Source organism: Halichoerus grypus, chromosome 5 (assembly GCF_964656455.1).
Source record: "Halichoerus grypus chromosome 5, mHalGry1.hap1.1, whole genome shotgun sequence".
Classification (NCBI taxonomy): Eukaryota; Metazoa; Chordata; class Mammalia; order Carnivora; family Phocidae; genus Halichoerus; species Halichoerus grypus.
This window is the reverse complement of record NC_135716.1, coordinates 169509164-169529002: the sequence shown is the minus strand read 5'-3', so window position 1 is coordinate 169529002 and position 19839 is coordinate 169509164. Positions and strand designations below refer to the sequence as shown.

Sequence of the window (19839 nt, the reverse complement as noted above, 5' to 3'; positions counted from 1 at the left end):
CTCCCCAAGGTCGGGGGCCCCTCCTCTTGCTTTTTCTCAACAGCTTTATTGACATAATTCACACACCATGCAATGCGCTCTTTAAAGTATATAACTCAATGGTTTTTAGTATATCCACAAATACGTGTAATTGTCACCACAGTCCCTTTGAGAACATTTTCATCTCCTTGAAAAGAAACAAACAGGCGTCGGCGAGGATGTGGAGAAGTGGGAACCCTCGTGCACTGGCCGGGGGAACGTAAAATGGCGCAGCCCCTGTGCAAACAGTGAGGTGTTTCTCACAAAACTAAAACTAGATTACCGTATGATCCAGAAAGGCCACTTCTGGGCATGTACACAAAAGAACTGAAAGCAGGGACTCATCTGTGAACACACCCATGTTCAGAGCAGCCTTCTTCACAAGAGCCTAAAGATGGAAGCAGCTCAAGCTGCCCATCAGCGGATGAATGGATAGACAAGATGTGGCGTACGCATGGGCAGATTATTCAGCCTTAAAAGGAAGGACATACTGACACGTGCTAGCACATGGCCAAACCTTGAGGACAGTATGCTGAGTGAATAAGCCAGACACAAGAGGACAAATCCTGTGTGATTCCGCTAATACGAGGAGCCGCTAATCCACCTTCTATCCTTATAGACTTGCCCCTTCCGGACTTTCACATGAACGGAACCATGCAATGTATGGACTTACATGACCGCCTTCTTCCACTCAGCATAATGTTTCCATGGTTCATTCAAGTTGTGGCATGTATCAGTACTTCATTCCTTTTTATGGCTGAATATCCTCTTACCCTGTAAGTTTTAATAAGTACAACCTCTTCCCTTGGTTCCTTTCGTCCTGGGAATGGTAGCTGCTTCCCTGCAGTTGCTAACACCACGATCCCTTTGAGTTCCTTTTACCTGTTAGGTGACTAGTTAATAACCTTCTATCTAGATAATAATTCTTTCTATTTTTTAAGATTTTATTTACTTATTTGAGAGAGAGAAAGAGCACAAGCAGGGGGAGGGGTAGAGGGAGAAGCAGACTCCCTGCTGAGCAGGGAGCCCGACTAGGGGCTCGATCCCAGGATCCTGGGATCATGACCTGAGCCGAAGGCAGACGCTTAACTGACTGAGCCACCCTGGCGCCCCAGCAATTCTTTATATTAAATTCTTTTTGTTCAAATCACTGTTGTGATTTCTGTTCCCTGATCAAACCCTGACTGATAGTCAAGAAAAATTAAAATAATTCGAATCCCCCGTTCATTTATACAGCTGCCCATTTTTAATGTTCCATTTTTTTCTTTCCTCCATGTGCACCCCAGCCATACTTCTTTCCTAATTATGGTCATCTAGCTCTTAGTGGAGCTTTTAGTCTCCACAACCCATCTGCAGCTCAAATTAATCAGGAAATATCTCCACTTAGCAAATTCAAGGGTCGAAACATTTAAAGGGCGGCTCCTTCCAGTGTGGCATGGCACAGTGGTTCTTGAGCTGATCTGCAGTTAATTCAGCAGCCGCTGGGTCCGTAGGCGGATGGAGCTGAGTCTTTGTCATTCAGAGCAACACAGCAAGAGCAAATCTTAACGAAGCATCCAGGCTTCAGAACACACTGAAAGACTTGTTCCCATACCCAGTCCTCAAAATTATTCACACGTCATTTTTTTTTAAACGACACATTTCTCTTTATAAAAAATGTAATAGTTATCGATTGTCTCCATTTCTATTAAGATTTGATCGTTTCCCAGGAGCTTTCAATAAACAGTTCGTTTGAGCCTCCAAACCATTTTAAGAGGGAGGTACACTGTTACTTATATGTAGCTGAAGAGGAAAGCGTGTGAGATTTGCTCGAGGTTCAACAACTAGTCAGGAGCACAAGCCGATGTGACTGCAGTTGTCCAGAGACTTTTCAGTAAAATGCCTGCAGTCCTGAGAATGGCACTCTTGGATCCTGCTGCAGTTTGAGGGGTGTGGGAAGGGGGAGACAGGAAGGAGGCGGTATAAATTGGTAAAACTTTTCTGAAAAGTATTTGAAAATATCCATACCCTGACATTCCCTTCCAGATAATAAAACTACAATGATCAAAACAGTTTCTATTAATAGCTGGATCCATGAAACAGAAGAAATAACCAGAAATATATATGTACTGTGTTTTTATATATACTAAGTTGTATATATACAAGCAGTGGATTAAATGGATTCTTTAATCATTAACGTTGGAATCATTGAAAAAAGAATTTAAGGGGCGGCTGGCTGGTTCAGTAAGTAGAGCATGTGACCCTTGATATCGGGGTTGTGAGTTCAAGCCCCATGCTGGGTGTAGAGATTACTTAAAGATTAAAAAGAATCTATTAAAAAAAAGAATTTAAGTTAGAGTCTTACCTCATATTTTTATACATTTCACTTGAACTAAAATGGTAAATACAAAAAATAGAAATCATCCCCCAAAATGAAGGTCACTATTAGTTAGATGTCAGTAAGAGGGAAAGCAAGGAAAGAAATTGTGAGGGTAAAAGATAGATACATTTGGGGCACCTGGGTGGCTCCATCGGTTAAATGTCTGCCTTCAGCTCAGGTCATGATCCCGGGGTCCTGGGATCGAGCCCCACATCAGGCTCCCTGCTCAGCATGGAGTGTGCTTCTTCCTCTCCCTCTGCTGCTCCCCCTGCTTGTGTTCTCTCTCTCTGTCAAATAAATAAGACTTAAAAAAAAAAAGATAGATACATTTACCTTCAAACAAAAATTTTAAAATTTCTGTATATCGAGAGGAAGAAGAAGGAGGAGGAGAAGAAGGAGAAGGAGAGGAGAAGAAAGAAAAAATTCAAAAGGAAAAACACAAACTAAGAAAAATGCCAACAGGGGCACCTGGGTGGCACATGCGGTTAAGCATCCGACTTTTGGTTTCGGCTCAGGTCATGATCTCAGGGTCGTCAGATCGAGTCCTGCGTCAGGCTCTGGGATCAGCTCAGAGTCTGCTTGAGACTCTCCCTCTGCCCCTCCTCCTAACCTCTCTCTCTCTCTCAAATAAATAAATCTTAAAAAAAAAAAAAAAAAAGGAAAATGTCAACAAGTATGATCATCACAGGGTTACTATCTTCAGTACATAAGATGTTCTTACAATTGATCATTCAATGTTGAAAGCTCGTAATTACACATGAAAAAACGTTCATCCTCTCCAGGAATCAAGATGTTGTGGGGTTGTTTCTGTTGACCAAATAGGAAAGGCCTTTAAAAGTAAATACAAAACCTAATATTATTAAGGATGTGGTAAAATGTACACTGAGGATGTGGGAGTATATGATTTGTACAACTTTCTGAAATGCATTTTGTCAATTTCCAAGAAGAGTTTTATAAATGTTCTTTGTAAAGAACATTCCACTATATTTTGCTACCTGCTTTTTTTCACTGCTATATTCCCAGTGCCCTGAACAGTGCCTAGTAACCTCTTCTGGGAATCTATGCTAAGGAAATCATCATAAATGTAACAATATATTTATATATATTTGTTGGAGGCACCTGGGTGGCTCAGTTGGTCCAGCAGCTGACTCTTGATTTCAGCTCAGGTCATGATCTCAGGGTCCTGGGATCAAGCTCCCCATCAGCCTCTGTGTTCAGAAGGGAGTCTGCTTATGATTCTCTCTCTCCCTCTGCCCGCCCCCCCCAACACATAGGCACACACTCATGCTCTCCTTCTCTCAAATAAATAAATAAATCGTTTTTAAAAAGGTACTTGTTGTTGGGTGCCTGGGTGGCTCAGATGGTTAAGCGTCTGCCTTCGGCTCAGGTCATGATCCCAGGGTCCTGGGATCGAGTCCCACATCGGGCTCCCTGCTCCTTGGGAGCCTGCTTCTCCCTCTGCCTCTCTCTCTCTCTGTCTCTCATGAATAAATAAATAAAATCTTAACAAAAAAAAAAAGGTACTTGTTAATTACAGAAGAGAAAATTCTAAAGAAATCTTGATTCCAACAATGAACGATTAGATGAATAATGGAATACACACAATGCAATATCATGTAGCCATCAAAAAAACATACTTCAAAATAGTATTTTAAAACACAAAGGAACACTTGCAATATAATGTGAAGTAAAATAAATGGGAGATCCAAATTGAATGATTCCAATTATATACCTAATCTTACTAAAAAGATTGGAAGGAGGGGGCGCCTGGGTGGCTCAGGTGGTTAAGCGAATGCCTTCGGCTCAGGTCATGATCCTGGAGTTCCAGGATCTGGTCTGCATCGGGCTCCCTGCTCAGTGGGGAGTCTGCTTCTCCCTCTGACCTTCCCCCTCTCATGTGCTCTCTTTCTCTCTCATTCTCACTCTCTCAAATAAATAAATAAATAAAATCTTTAAAAAAAAAGATTGGAAGGAAATATACCAAAATACTGAATAGTGGCTATCGCTAGACCATGAGGTTGTAAGTGATTTCTTATTTATCCTTTGTTTTCAAATTATCTGTATGGGGCAGGAGTAATTTTATAATGGGAAAACTAAAAATATAAAAAATCTACACGATGCATCTCCCAACCAATGTTGAATGTGGTGCTGGTAAGAAGGTCCACTCCTCCAGTGAGCTATTGGATCATGTTGCAACTCTCCTGTTGGGGGCATGACTGATTTTCCAGGAGTGGGAGACAAATGAGGATGTTTGAGGGAAGCAGGTTAATTTAAGGCTCTTCAGTAAAAGGTACCATCTGTGAGACAAATCCCATAGGAGATCTAGAGTGTGAGGCAGATTAGGAATTTAAATATCTAGTAAGCCCAGATGCACATTAATGAGCCTGAGAGGTGGGAGGGAGAGGAGAGAGAGAGAGAGAGACCAAATGAATTGGCAGGGGGGCTTCTATCCAGTCTTCTTCCTTTCTCTCTACATGTTCTCTCACAATCATTAGCACTCTGTTTCCTCCCTCCCTCCCTTCCTCTCTTCCACATTTATTGAGCACTTACTATGTATCAGAAACCAGAAATTGTTATAGGAGCTAAGGATATATCAGTGAACAGACTAGACGGTGGGATGACTTACAGGGTATATCAGTGGGGATTAGGTTTAGCTGCAATAGTAAAGTAAAGTAAAGGCAGTCTAGATATAGGCAACCTGGGGCTGGCGTGGCAGCTCTAGTATCACAAGGGATTCAGGCTCCTTATCTTTTTGATCCACCATCCCAGCATTCGATCGTCAGGGTTACCTCCTGATCCAAAATGGCTGCTGGGGCTCCAGCCATCACATTCACATCGCAGGCTAGAAGAAAGAGAAATGGTAGAAGGGCAAAAGGGTGCCTCTTCCCAGCTAATTCAGCTTCTTTTTGCTCATATCTCTTTGGGCAAAATTAAGTCATACATGCCTGCAAGGGAGGCAAAATATTGCTGCCTTGAATAAAATTTACTTATAAACTGATTATAAACCAATAGTGTGTCCTGAGCATCTGTAATGTGTCTGGCACTTTATAAAACAACCCTGCAGGTTGCAGATACCAAAGCAGGTATCATCAATGCCATTTGACACACGAGAAAAGTAAGCTTCAGTAGGTTTAATGAGCTTGCTCAAATTGAGCTTGCACCACACAACTAGTTAATGGTGGAGCTGACCCCCTAAATCCCGGGCTCTTTCTGCTATATTTTGCTACCTTCCCATCAGCAACTAAAAAAGGTAGAAGAAATTTCCTGAGGCTTGTCATTATCCATATTTAAAGACAGGCCACTTTTTTCTATTTAAAATTTATTGAGGGACGCCTGGGTGGCTCAGTCAGTTAAGCATCTGCCCTTGGCTCAGGTCATGATCCCAGGATCCTGGGATCGTGTCCTGCATCGGGCTCCTTGCTAAGTGGGGAACCTGCTTCTCCCTCTGCCTGATGCTCCCCCTGCTTGTTCTCTCTCTCTCTCTCTCTCAAAAATAAATAAAATCTTTAAAAAAAATGCATTGATGCCATGCAGCCAATGAAAAGAGTCGGGGTAGATCTGTATAAAAGCAGGGCCTTGGTCTGTTCTGTTAACTGCTATATTTCCAGTGCCCCGAACAGTGCCTGGCAAATAGCAGATATCCAATAAATACGTGTTGAACGTATAATGTGGAAAGAAATTTCCCATAAGCCCCAAATGTGCTCTCATGCCTTTTCTACTCAATCCCACTATTCTGATTGTATCACCAGAGATGAGTTTTGCCTTCTCTTGAACTTCATACGAATGGAATCACATCCACAACTCTTTGGTGTCTGGTTTCTTTTGCTCAATGATTTTTTTTGAGATGTATTCATGTTGCTATGTGTATCAGTAGTTCATTTCTTTTTATGACTGTACTATTTCATTGTTTGAATATACCATAGTTTCTCCATTCTTCTTTTTTTTTTTTTTAAGATTTTATTTATTTATTTGATAGAGAGAGATAGCGAGAGAGGGAACACAAGCAGGGGGAGTGGGAGAGGGAGAAGCAGGCTTTCCGCCAAGCAGGGAGCCCGATGCGGGGCTCAATCCCAGGACCCTGGGATCATGACCTGAGCCGAAGGCAGACGCTTAACGACTGAGCCACCCAGGCGCCCCATCTCCATTCTTCTTTTGACAGATATTTGGAATATTTCCAGTTTGAGGATATTATGAATAAAGATATTAAGAGCAGTGTGTGTGTATATCTATGCTTACATTTCTCTTGAGTGTATAACTAGGAGTAGAATTTCTGGGTCATAGGATAGGTGTACATTTAGATTGATAAACTGGCAAACAATTTCCAAAAATGGTTGTATCCTATTTTCCACCAGCAGTGCATGAGTGTGAGAAAGAGATCTTTGACTACTTCTATTACTTCCATAATGACTTCTTAAAGTATTGACTTTTAAATCTAATCAAACAAGAATCACAAAATCTGAAATGAAATCGCCTATCTGGAAATTCTCCTGAAAGGCAGGCGTTGAGCTGCCGAGGATCCATAGCAGCATCTGACAGGTTCTATTTGCATTTTCCAGGACAGCAAAATGCTTATCAACCTTGGCACAGCTTTCAGTGAATTGAGCCACAAGGGGTCATTTTCTCTTTCTTTTTTTCTCTGCCTATAACTCAGACCTCAGGAGAAGAAGGGAGTGTTAGAAATGTGAAACTGTGTAAAGTTCATTCATAAGAAGCACTTATTGGTTTGGTGTGCCCAGCACCTTGCTGGACACAAAATGGGAAAGAGGAAAGATGTGGATGATTCCATTTTTGTTCTCGAGTTGCTCACAACCTAGCTGATGGATACGACGTGGCAACCCTCTGCCTACCATGTAAAGACCTGACGCTGTTCTGGATTCTGTCCTTTGCTCTTTCTGTGCTCTACTCCACTTGCTCTTCTCATCTCATCTGAGCCCATGATTTCAACTACCCATCACACCTCCCTCCCAAATCACCACGCCCAGTGGGACCTCACCATGGGCTCCAGCCCTATGTCTTCCAACTGCTTCCATCCTCAACTCCTCTCAAATGCTCATACTTACATATGATTCATCAGCAAATTTTGTTAACTTTGCCTTTAGAATACAGTCGGCGGGGGGGGCGCCTGGGTGGCTCAGTCGGTTAAGCGTCTGCCTTCAGCTCAGGTCATGATCCCAGGGTCCGGGGATCGAGCCTCACATCGGGCTCCCTGCTCACTGGGGAGTCTGCTTCTCCCTCTCCCTCTGCCCCTCCCCCCATCTGTGTGCTCGCTCTCTCTCTCTCTTAAATAAATAAATAAAATCTTTAAAAAAATAAGAATACAGTCAGGATCATACCATTTTTCACCACATACTTCCCTGTGACCCTGGTTGAAGGCACTATCATCCCTGGTCTGCATTCCTGCCATAGCTCTACCAAACCATTCTGTATTCGTTTCCCTTCCTTTTAGTAGTAGACACTTGAATGACCTTTGGTGAATGTAACCATCAGGGTTCCAGGAAAAGATTAATCAGAGGCGCATTTGGTAAAAGTTACTCACAAGTGTGTGGCCAGGGCTGAGGGAAACAAGAAGGGATGGAAGAGGTATGGTACCCTGCGGCTGCCAGTGGAGGGGAGCCATGACCACCTCTAGGCTAAGAGAAGAAAGCCTTAGCAAAACTAGAGAGATCTGTAGGACACTTCACAGAAGCCTCAGTAGATGTATGCAGCCAACCTGCAGGAACCTGAGAGGGAAGGGACCTGTAGAGTAGAACCCTCATTTCATCTTCCTCCACCCGCTCTGATCTCCTAACGTCTTCTATTGGAAAAATTCAACTGGAAGCCAGAGGAGACTGGACCCGCTGAAGCCATCTACGCAGGTCGGCCTCCTGAGATACAAATCAGGAAGGAAAAGGGCAGAGAGTGCATCACCTAAAGGGACCAACAGAAAATACCCTCACACAGGAAGCCACCTCTCCTCAGTTCTCAGCCTGTGAGATTTGAGAGCGGCCGACCTCACTGCATCGCAGCTCCAGAGGTGAGAGCATGCGCCCCCAGGCCTGGGCGGTCAGAATATCCCAGGCCCCTTCTCAAGAGGGTGGTTTATTGATGCACCAGTAACCCAAATCCGAACAAGAGGCAGTGCCAGGACTTTTGTTGACAGCCACGAGGAAAATAAACTCTCTTTCTGTTGGTAAGGACGTGAGGTGAAGTTGTAAGCAGCCATTCTGCCATCTCATGGAGAAAGGCAGCCTGAGAGTGAAAAATCAACACAAAGGAAAACAGTCAGGAAGTGGTGAATAAAGACTGAATCCGGGAGTACCTGGTGGGCTCAGTCGGTGGAGCAGGCGACTCTTGATCTTGGGGTTGTGAGTTCGAGCCTCATGTTGGATGTAGAGATGACTTAAAAATAAAATCTAAAAAAAAAAAAAAAAAAAAAAGACTAAGTTCTGATGTCATAGTTTTAAGCCCCCAGATCCAGTCTGCCTGGAACCCATACCTTTTCTGTTACATGAAGCAATGAATTCCATTTGCTGCTTAGCCCAGCTGGGTTTACTACATGCAAAAAAAAACCCCTCTTGAATAATACTTAATACTGATCCCCAAAGACCAACACAAAGGTATACTTATATGTCTCTAAATATGCTGTTGTTACTATGAAGTGCCCTTGCCCATATTCTCCACCTGGAAAAATCCTACTCAAACACTGTCTTATCTGCATGTCTTTCCCTCCATTTTCCCAGTAGAATTGCTCACTTCTTCCTCTGTTTTGTCAGCACTTTGTAAATGCTCTATTAGTGCATGTATAAAACTGTCTCACAGTTACTTGTTTGCTCATCTGTCTCCTCTATCTGTGAACTCCTGATAGGGTAGATCTGTGTGGACATTACCCTGAACAGCCCAGGGCCCAGCCTAATATCTCAAGGAGAACTCTGGGTTAAACAAGGCAACACGGTCTTTTTACATAAGGGCCTCTCAGAACCATTTCTGTGTTGACAAGCATCATGGATCCTCAAGCAGTGGTACAGAATGCAGCAGTTCCCAGACTCATTTGACCTAAAAACTCAATTTTTTTGCCCAAGTTGCTGGGTCAGAGTCACCTAGAGAAGAAAAAATTCTTGCAGTTCTTCGGGTGTCTTTGATGAAAAAAGTGGCTCTCAATAAATATTTGTGAAATGGATAAAAGGGAAGATCTTGGTTAGGTCAAGGTCCCCAGCAGGGGCAGCAGGGTTGGAAGCAGCAGAAACAACAGAAGCAATGAGCAGTAAGCAGGAAGGGTGATCTCTCTGATGGCGGAGGGTCAGTCGTTAGGGTGATTGGGACCATAATCCAACCTCGTCTCCTTAGTGTAAATCTAACAGCCATTAGATGTATTCCAGACACTTTAATCCTTCTTCCACCCCATGCCCAGGGTGCTGAGTGCCTGACAACACTGCCTCCTGGATTTTGACCTTCAATTTGCTTTACCTTGCCTCTGAGGGGGCTAGGGGTGGGTGATCAGAACTGATTTTCTTCCAATTGCACCCTTAAGACAAAGTCCTTTCCTGTTTTCTGCCTCTGTTTCCCTCTCGGTGAGCTAAGGGAAGAGACACAGGCTCACTTCCAAGCTTGGCTCAGTTGCCTTGTAAAAAGAAAAAAGAACAAGAAAATATAATAATAACAGCCAAAGAGCCCCAGGCCTACCATTGTAACTTCGGACAACTCACTGACTAGCTTAGGTGCTTGCTCTATTTGTAAAATGAACATAATTATGTCCCCCTGTCTCCCGGGGCTTCTGAGAGCAGCAAACAAGAGTGTGCGTGAGAAGTATTTTGTAAATGGAAAGTAAAGCACTAAAAATGTAAATATTATTAACACTGTACATAATGTTAATACGTACGGGGGAGGAAGAAGAGGGAGGGGAAAGAGGCGGGGGGGGGGGGGAGTAGTGGGGGAGGGGGAGGAGGCTGCGGCAGCGGCGGCGGAATCCCACCGCGGTGAAGAGACCAGGCTGCGGAGCTGCACACTCGGTCTGCCGACGGCTCAGCTACGCGCTAGCCGCTGCCTCTCCTCGGGCAATTCAGCACGTCTATAAAAGCTGGCTAATAATATCCGGTTCGCCGGTCACCGTGAGGTTAAACGGGGTAAAGCTCGCCAAGCCCGCGGCGCACTGTACATAGTAACTGGCGCTCAGTAAATGTCCCTAATACTCCCACTAACTACTCTTGTGGCCGACACATGCCGCTAACCTGAGAAGGAGATAAACTATTTGTGGCCACGGTGGGAGATGAGAAGGGCGCCAAAGGTCCCGTCGTCGGGTACCTAAAGCCCCGCTCCAGCGCAGCAGCCACAGCGCCCCGCGGCCCGGGAACCAGCAAACCCAGCGGTCCCCGCCAAGTGCGCGCGCGCGGCCCGCTCCGCCCCGCCCCCAAGGCCGCGCGCGAGGGGCGGGGCCGCTTCCTGCTGGCGTCCGGGCACGGCGCGGCCCCGCCGGCCGCCGACCTCGGGCGCCTGCGCCGCGCGCGCTCCGCCGAGGGAGGGGGAGGGGGCGGGGCGGGGACGCGCGCGCGCGCGCGCGCGCGCGCGCGAGACTCCGGCAGCCCGGCTGGGCCCTGACGCCGCTCCCGCCCACGGCGAGGCTGCGGCTCCGGCGAGCGTCGAGGGCGTGGCGGCGAGGCTGCGGGCGGCCCGAGCCGCGCGAACTGTGCTCCGGTCGCCGCCAGCCGCCCGCCGCGTCTCCCCGGGCCCCGCTGCTCGCGGCGCCCCGGCTCCCGCGTAGCCCGTCGGGCCGCCCCGGCCTCGCCCCTGCCCGCCTTCCCTCCTTCCTGCAGCGGCCAAGCGCGCAGGTGAGTCCCCTTCGCAGCGTGGGGCCGGCGCGCGGCTTCTCCCAGCCGGGTCTGCAAGCAGCACTGGGGAGCGTGGGGGGCGCGGGGTGCGGAAAGTTAAAGAAAAAGATAGAAACGGAGCGCAGATACCCGAGAGAGGTGGGCGTTCCAGTGCCCGAGACCCTAGAGATGCTGCGCGTCCAGGGTCCTGTCCCTCGCGCGCCCTGCGTCTTCTCCGGCAGCTCTGGGGTGGTGCCTTGGAGAACAAAACCAAGAAAATTGTTCTCTCCTGTCCACCACCAGTTTTCTCGCAACAGTTTGACTCTTGGAATAGCTGACGGGCCCAGCTTTACTGAAGGCAGGAAAGGTGCAGTCGGGAAAACAGGGACGGCCAGGAGTTCGAAGCCCCTCTCCACCCGCTTGCCCCTTGATAATGCACGATTAGCCATCGCTTTACTTAACTCGCTAACTTCGTGAAACTTGTCTGTCTGCTTCCATCTGCTGTCTGGACCGGTAGAGTGATAGTGGTCTGTTTTCAGATTGCTTCACTCCAGCTTCGGTGCAAAATCTGATCATCGCCCTCAGGGATTAGGAGTCTAGTGTCGGGAGCAGGTCAGACCCGTTTCAGTGACAAACCAGGATTCGTTAAAGTGTTGTTTTAGTGTAGTGCTCAAAGCCAGAAATATTCTCTCCCCTGTACTGAAAATCACCTAGCACACCACGTTTATTTGCACTTTTCATAGAATTCTCTGCATTTCATGGAAGTCTCTGATGTACTATTTGGTGAGAGAAGCAACTGACGTATTTGTAGCTATTGCAGCATATGATTCAAAATAATTTAAGACTATTTCATTAGCTCTGGTTAAGTTTATTTAATTATAAAAAATACAACATTGAGACTCAGGGTATAGATTTTTGTGCCTCACACCAATTTGTACTTTTTGACAGGGACTTTTTGTTGGTATTGAGAAATTTTTGATGGAGGAAGAAAGGCTTGAGGACTGTGCCCCTTCTTCAGTCATACCGTCAGCTTTACATTTAACTGCCACGGCAAACCTTTTCTTTCCTGGCGTGGGAAGAGATTTCATTGCTATTAGGGAAAACAGGATTTTTTCCCCATTATTTAAGTGTAACATTTGTAAAGCTTTTAAACATGTGGGATGTCAGGGGTTACAAATGAAAACACATTTTGTATGGTGCCAGAGGATTTGTTGGTTGAAAAGACTTAAGCAAAACATCATGATAAATAGTGTGATTTGGAAATCCATTAGGCTGAAGCCTGTGAAATAAGGGAAGCTCCAGAGTTTCAATACCATTTGTTATTTAGACCCCCCAAAAATCCCCAGAAGGTGGGGGTCAGACAGTGGATCTCCACTCTCCCTCTAGAATGTAGAGGTTCTAGTGAGGGAAAATGCATTACGTACAGCAAAACAAATAGCATCAGTCTTTTATATCTCTACCTTAATAGGTCTTTAAAACCTATTATTTTCATTTGTTCCCACAGTTGATTTTTGTTGTTGTTGTTGTTTGTTTCTGTTCTCTCTCTCACACTAAGAAATACCACTATTCCTGGTGGAGCACTGAAGCTCAATAATTATAATAGGACCAATTCTAAATTATCTGTGAAAAGAGGCCATAGGTCACTGAAACATAAAAAATACAAAAATCTAATTTTCACCTACTTTAGTTTTGCATCAAAAAATTTTTTTTTTGGCCACAACTACTAAAAAGCAGTAAAAGTCTACCTATAAATAGTAAATAAGGAGGGAATAGAAGTTGGAGACTTACATGATAGCCATTCAGGGCCCCCATATTGACAATTCTGAGGGTTTCTTTGAAAAAAGAAATTTAGTCTAAATTCTAATTTAGAAGGTTTTAAAAGGAATTTAGTAGTTCAACAACATCTGTGAGTATTGTCCTTATTTTATATATGAGAGAACAAATAAAAAGCCAAATGACTTACTGCAAGGTTATTCAGCAGGGCACATGTAGAGCTGGAAAGGGGGCACCTGTTTGTTTCCAGTATTGTTCAGTAGCATTTTGAATACATCAGAAAATAATAAAGTGCATCTAGCTAAGGCATTTTAAAAGTTCACCAAGTTGAGAAGTGTACTATTTTGAAAAATTATTAAAAAAAAAAAATCCTGGAGGAGGAGGAATTTACCTTTTCTTGATCAAAACTTAAAATGCAGAGGTCAAATGCACATGCCTTACATTTTGCCTTGATGGATTACTTTTGTCACAATGCTCGTAGTAGAGCGGATGGTCATGCTACTTGGAGTTTTCCACTCATTTGATATTTCCATGAAGAAACAATTTGCCAGAAGCCGGCCACAGCTACATATGCCCTGAGATGACGCTAAACCCCGATTAGCACAGACCTTTGCTTACAGAAGCTGGAGGATATTGGTTCAGCCCTTTCTGTTAAACCAGTCAGGATTTCCCTGGGTTAGTAAACTTCAGGACAGCTTGGTCTCGTAATAGTTGGAGTGGAACAGAGTTAGCAACAACTTCAGGACCAACAGTATAGAGACAGTGTACTTTTGCAACTTTTTTCTTTGTCTTAATAAAACCAAGTTACTTGTTAAATACCAGCAGAGTCACTTTATAAAATGATTTCTATACAGATGTGCTAAGATTGTCATTTCCACTGGTTGATTTTGATCATCTCTCTCTTTCTGTTCAAATCTAACTGCATTTATGATGTCAGAAAATTAGGAACTGGTTGATGATGTTGACTTAAGCTATATCCAAAAAAATGTCCTGGCTTGCGTTCAGCAAGAGAACCATCATCTGAAAGATAATATCTCTAATATTGTGTGCACTGAATTACAACATAAAATTCCGTGAAGCCAATAAAAAAGGAACTGTGGCCTTTTTTTTTTTTCAGCTAGCTCTCTGTTTTTAAATCTTTAAATGTGTTCTTCCTGGAGCCAAATTACTACTGCCAGTGATTGCTCTGAGCTGGTTTCATTGTCCCATCTGCCACTGAACAGTTTTCATGAAATGATACAAAGCATTCATTTTATTTCTTGTAGCCTTTTTGTTGCTTGGAATTAGATAATATGGTTATGTATTTTTTTCATTTTATTGTTTTAATATCTGTTCCACTGATGGTTCTGATATTATTGGCATCCTTTCAACCCAGCAATGCCTTGATGTAGATTGTGCATATGTAAAAATAATTGTTGAGGACTAACTATATGCAAAGCATTGTTCTGAGCACTTTGCGTTTAATCTTTCTGGCATCCTTATTGGTTAAGGGTTATTATTTTATAATTCTATTTTACAGTTGAGGAAATGGGAAGGGAAGCAAAATAATTTGCCTAATATAGAGTACTGGGGGAGCTTAAATCTAGAGTTTAAATCTAGAAAATTGATTGTGGAGCCTGAATATTCCTGAGATATACTTAAAGCCTGTTGAGACTTGTTTGCGGTTACTGTGATATTTCATCAATCCATCCTTTTATTTTTTTAATTATTACTATTTTTTTTTTTTTTTTGAGAGATAGGGGCAAAGAGAGAGGGAGAGAGAGAATCTTAAGCAGTCTCCACACCTAACACAGAGCTGATGCAGGGCTCGATCTCATGACCCTGAGATCATGCCCCCAGCTGAATCTAGGGTCAGGTGCTTAACCAGCTGAGCCACCCAGACACCCCAAAATCCAATCTTTTAAAGTGTATCAAATATACAATAATGTGTATGTGAAGAAAATGTAGCAATACTATAAAGATTATTGAAATATCTTGGGACAAAAGGCAAATTATTTAACAATAATCTAAAAAATTTGAAGAGAAAATAACCATAAGGACATTATTGGGATAACTGACAAAATTTGAATATAGATGCTGATTTAGGTAACAGTATTATATCAGTGTTAAATTTCCTGGTTTTGATAATTGTACTGTGGATTGTGTAAGAAAATGATCTTGTTCTCACACAGTGAAATACTTGGGAGTAAAGACAACACAGTTGTCTTACTCTCAGTGGTTCAGGGGGAAAAGTATATGTTTAGAAATAGAATGATTTTGGGGTGCCTGGGTGGCTCAGTCGGGCTACTGCCTTCGGCTCAGGTCATGGTCCCAGGGTCCTGGGATCGAGCCCCGCATCAGGCTCCCTGCTCGGCAGGAAGCCTGCTTCTCCCTCTCCCACTCCCCCTGCTTGTGTTCCCTCTCTCGCTGTGTCTCTCTCTGTCAAATAAATAAATAAAATCTTTAAAAAAAAAAGAAATAGAATGATTTTTAAAATGGGCAAAAATGTAATTAATTGGTAACTCTGGGTAAAGAGTATACAGGAATTCCTTGTACTATTCTTACTTTTCTGTTTGAAATTTTGTCAAAAGAAACTCACCCCAAAGTGAAGGTAGAAAACAGGAAATGAAGGTATAACATTCTAAGAATCTTTTTTTTTTTTTAAGTCAAGTGAGGGATTGTTTTCTATGCTCTGATTTTTTTTTTTTTTCCTTTTTAGGGGTTGGAGGAAGGATCTTGAAAGAACAAATCTGATCAAAAATAGCTTGATTTTCTCATATTTCCAAATCTACCCATTCAGAACTCCCCAACTTTCCAGCCTCCAAAATACCAGGCACAGTATTTTCCTCACCTCTTTAATGGATTGGGAGTGGGGCGAGATTAAAAACATTAGAGCCTCTAAGAGATAAGATATAAAGACAGTCTACTTTTAGTGATATTGAAAGTTAAATTGGGTTGGTTGTATCATTTCCCTGCCTAAAAGCCATCATCGGCATGCTGACCTTGACTGGTTTTTATATCGGGACTCCGTAACTGTACTTTCAAGGAGCTTGGCCCATGCCACTCTTTCTAACTTTGTCTCATGCCACTCCACCAAGTACAGTACCCTCTGGCCACATCAGATCTTTGTGCACACTGATCCGTCCTGCCTTTGTCTATGAACTCTTGGCTTTGCCTGGAATGCACCCTATCATTTTTCTCCTGAAATTCTGTTCATCTTAAGTCTCTCCGTAACATCTCTAATCAGGGAAACTGTCTCTAATCTCATGCAAAATTAAATTTTCCTTTGTCTGCATATCAGTGGGGTAAACAGTGCTGCTTTCCTTCAGCAGTTCTTATTAATTTAGCATATGCTGTGAGCCAGAAACTGTACCAGGGCCTGGGGATTCAAAGGCACTCCTGGTCTGGTAGCTTGGAGTGCTTCGTAAACAAATAGTCATGGATAAGTATATAACAGAGAAATGAACAAAGTGCTCTGAGAGCTATGAACTCTTAAGTGACAACTTAGTCTGGAAGAAAAGATTACAGTGAAAACCCCAGTGAGATACCATCCCCCCCCCCCAGGCCCCTTTCCCGATTGGAGATTTCCAGCACAATAATCTAATTAGTGGCATAACGTTTAAAATAACGATAGTACCTGTGGGCTACCCAGGTAGATATGTGTAATAGCTAAAAATACAAGTCTGGAAGTCAGGAGAGAGAGGTTGAGTCTGGATATATGAATCCTACAGATCAGTGATTTTTCAGTGTGTGGAGGCAGGAAAGAGCTAGAGGCAGATCAGAATTTCTTGGGCTCATGTACTTTTTCCAAGCTCTCCCCTCCCCTTCATTGCCCCAAATTCTGCTCTTGCTCTGGTGACATCCTTCCCAGCTTACAATTCGTTGTGGAAAGTGAGAGGCAGTATGGTGTGTGTGAAGCATGGGGTAAGCGGGAAACACAGCGGAGAAGCCCTGGTGGTTAAGTGGTTAAATGCTCGAGTGTGGGTGAAATCGCCCAAGAAGAATAAGATGAGGAGGAAGGAAGGGGATGAAACCTCAGAGAGAGGAAGTTGTAGAGGGTGGGTGGAGAAAGAGACAGGTGGCGAGGAGGGAGAGCAGGAAGGACGGGGACCGAAGGCAGAGGTTGCAGGCTGAATGATGGGTGGGCGCAGTGCCTCTGAGGCCGGTTTCAGCCCAACGGCAGTGGCAGAAGCACAGTGGCACCGAATTTTCCGGTGACTGCAGTTGAGGAACAGAACACAGCAGAACAGGTTACTTTTTCCAGGGAATTGGTAGGAAAGGTGAAGGAGAGGCAGGCGGAGAGGTAGATGGAGGGGAAGGTAGAATCCACAAGGAAAGGTATTCTTTTTTTTTTAAGATTGAGTGGGTGGGGGTGGGAATCTTGAAGAGGTGTGGTTACCCAGGAAAAGGAACAGAAGGAGAAATTGAAAGTGTAGGAGCTAATTCATGGAATGAGATCCTTTAGGAGTGGTTAGCATTGTGGAGGAGAAGAAATTCTGCTTTGGTGGTAGCTCCTTGAGGTTAAGAACTATTTCTTACTCGTCTAATATCCCTAATAATACCTGGCATGCAGTGGGCATTCAGAAAACGTTTATTAAAATGAGTAAGGATTTTACTTTTGGGGATTAGTCTTTCCTGATGGGTGTAGTTGAATAATGGAAAGGAAAAAAAAAAAAAACAACTCTGCTGTTTTTAGCCTATCATTAACATCTGTTACGTACACTGTATGAGCCATATATTTACAGCATTGTGTTCTTTGAAATAACATGGAAAATCACAAATGAAGTAGTATAGCTAGTAATAATCACGATCACTTAATTTTTCTGTGCCTGATTCGTATTTCTTAAATTCCATTTCAGCATCTTGAAAGGTGTTATGCTCAAGGCACTGTGCTTAGAGTTAGTTCATCAGAGGAGACAGACATGCACATAAAGTCCATGTAAGACAGACTGTGTTCCATTATTTAACAGAGGGACACTATCGGCTCCATGCCTTGATTAATTTTTAAACGCTCAGAAAAAGGACATCTCTTTGATTGTTGTCTGTGTCAGATTTTGACTTTAAAAAAATCTTTTTTGTTTAATTTATTTATTCGGGGTGGGGGAGGGGAGAGGAAGAGAGAGAATCTTAAGCAGGCTCCACACCCAGCACAGAGCCTGACACGGGGTTCGATCTCACCACCCTGAGATCCTGACCTGGGCTGAAACCAAGAGTCAGACCCTTAACCGACTGAACCACCCAGGTGCCCTAAATATTTCTAGTATTAACAAAGACCCACTTTGTATAGAACTTCTGGTTCTGTGGAACTTAATTCTTTGGGAGTATATTCAAAAAGAACAGATTGGTTAAGAAAGGTGAAGTCGTGTCATTGCAGACAGATTTCACGGTGCAGATGGTGCATGGATTGTGTGGGTTTTAAAACGCTGCCAGTTTCCGTGTTGTAGACCGAAAACCCAAAACAAATATGTGAAGGCAGTTCTGGTTCACATTTGCTTTCCTACTGCTTGTAAACTAGCGTACAGATTCATGCTAGCTCATTTTGTATTGCCCCCCTTTTTTTTTCTCAATTTCCCTAGAAAACTTTTTGCCTTTTTTTGTCATACATCATTGCCAGTGAAATATATTACATAAAATATGCTAAGCAAATCAAATTAGAATATATAGATGTTATTTATGTGGACTGTAATGAATTGATTTAAACTCTGGTTAATCTTTCCTGAATAAAATTGCTTCCATTGATGAACTGCTGTCTTGAGAATTGACTGAAACAGTATTTGGCCTTCAAAGTCTTATCTTTATGCTGTTTTCTTTCTTTCTTTCTTTCTTTTTTTAACACCAGATGCCTGGTAGACACCTTAGGACTTTAAAAACAGAAAAGACCTGCTTCTAGGGGATAATGCTGAGGGACACTATGAAATCTTGGAATGATAGCCAGTCAGATCTCTGTAGCAGTGACCAAGAAGAGGAAGAAGAGATGGTTTTTGGTGAAAATGAAGATGATTTGGAGGAGATGATGGATTTCAGCGATCTGCCTACCTCACTTTTTGCTTGCAGTGTCCATGAAGCTGTGTTCGAGGTGCAAGAGCAGAAGGTAGGCTCATATCCTGCCTTCCCCTGCATTTGCTATTGGTTCAATGTTTGTGGCTACGGGGAAACAGTGGATTGCTGCTGCCCGTTTGCAGAGTTCGTTCCTGGCCCATGACAAGTACAAAAAGCACGCATCAAGCTTTAAACATTGCTGCAGCATTTTAATTGTATTTTATGAGAGTACTGGTCTGCAACACATAGGAAGTATTTCAAAACCAGTCCTTTCCCACAAATATTTTGAGAAGCACCAGTTTATAGTGAACTCTGAACCAGGTCTTATGAAGTCCTGATTCATTCATTCATTCAGGTCTTATTAAGTCCTGATTTATTCAATCATTCATTCATTCATTCATTTTTGGAGCCTGTGATTAAGGAAAAGCTAGTGATTTTTATCCTGGCTTCCTATTAACTTGGAAGTAAATTCACGCAAGCCAGAAGTATTTTAAGCTTTTTTCTGAGTCTAATGACATAATTAGGACTATTTATCAATTCACTGTAACAGAATTGTTAACATTTCTGGTATTACTTTCTACAGTTGGGGGAAAATGATTGAGTTTATTTTTTAAAGTCTGCTCTCCTTTAGTTCATTCATTATTTACCTGGAAAGAGAGGTTTTGTGTGTGGCTTTTTTTTTTTTTTTCCCCATCATGACCTCACAAAAGCCTATAGGTCTTAGTTGTACCAAAGTAAAATATTCTTGTCATTGGTAGAAATTTTGCATGTGCAGAGACTTTTTCTCAACATACCAAACCTAATTTTCTGTCTGTGCACCCAAAGTGTTTTCCTTCCAGTGGCTTTCTTGGGGAAAACTTGATGTGGTTTGACTCACTACATACTGAGTGC

At 43.2% G+C, this 19839-nt stretch overlaps 1 protein-coding gene and 1 long non-coding RNA gene across 3 annotated transcripts in view; one reads left to right on the top strand and one right to left on the bottom strand.

The window, feature by feature from the left end:
* Nucleotides 1-1182: 1182 nt before the first annotated feature.
* On the bottom strand, nucleotides 1183-10711 carry LOC144381970 (uncharacterized). Its single transcript, XR_013448340.1, has 4 exons — nucleotides 10582-10711; nucleotides 8676-8769; nucleotides 2505-2664; nucleotides 1183-1933 (listed from the first exon to the last, which is right to left on the bottom strand). It is a non-coding gene; the product is annotated as an uncharacterized LOC144381970 (long non-coding RNA).
* Nucleotides 10712-10926: 215 nt separating this feature from the next.
* Nucleotides 10927-19839, top strand: part of RCAN3 (RCAN family member 3) — a 30403-nt gene continuing 21490 nt past the window's right edge. Inside the window, exons 1-3 of one of the 2 annotated variants that reach the window (XM_078073630.1) lie at nucleotides 10927-11178; nucleotides 15629-15742; nucleotides 18749-19000. In XM_078073630.1, the coding sequence (XP_077929756.1) occupies nucleotides 18806-19000 (195 nt within the window). In that variant the 5' untranslated portion in view covers nucleotides 10927-11178; nucleotides 15629-15742; nucleotides 18749-18805. The remainder of the gene's footprint in view (nucleotides 11179-15628; nucleotides 15743-18748; nucleotides 19001-19839) is intronic. The other variant, XM_078073629.1, reaches the window with a different exon arrangement.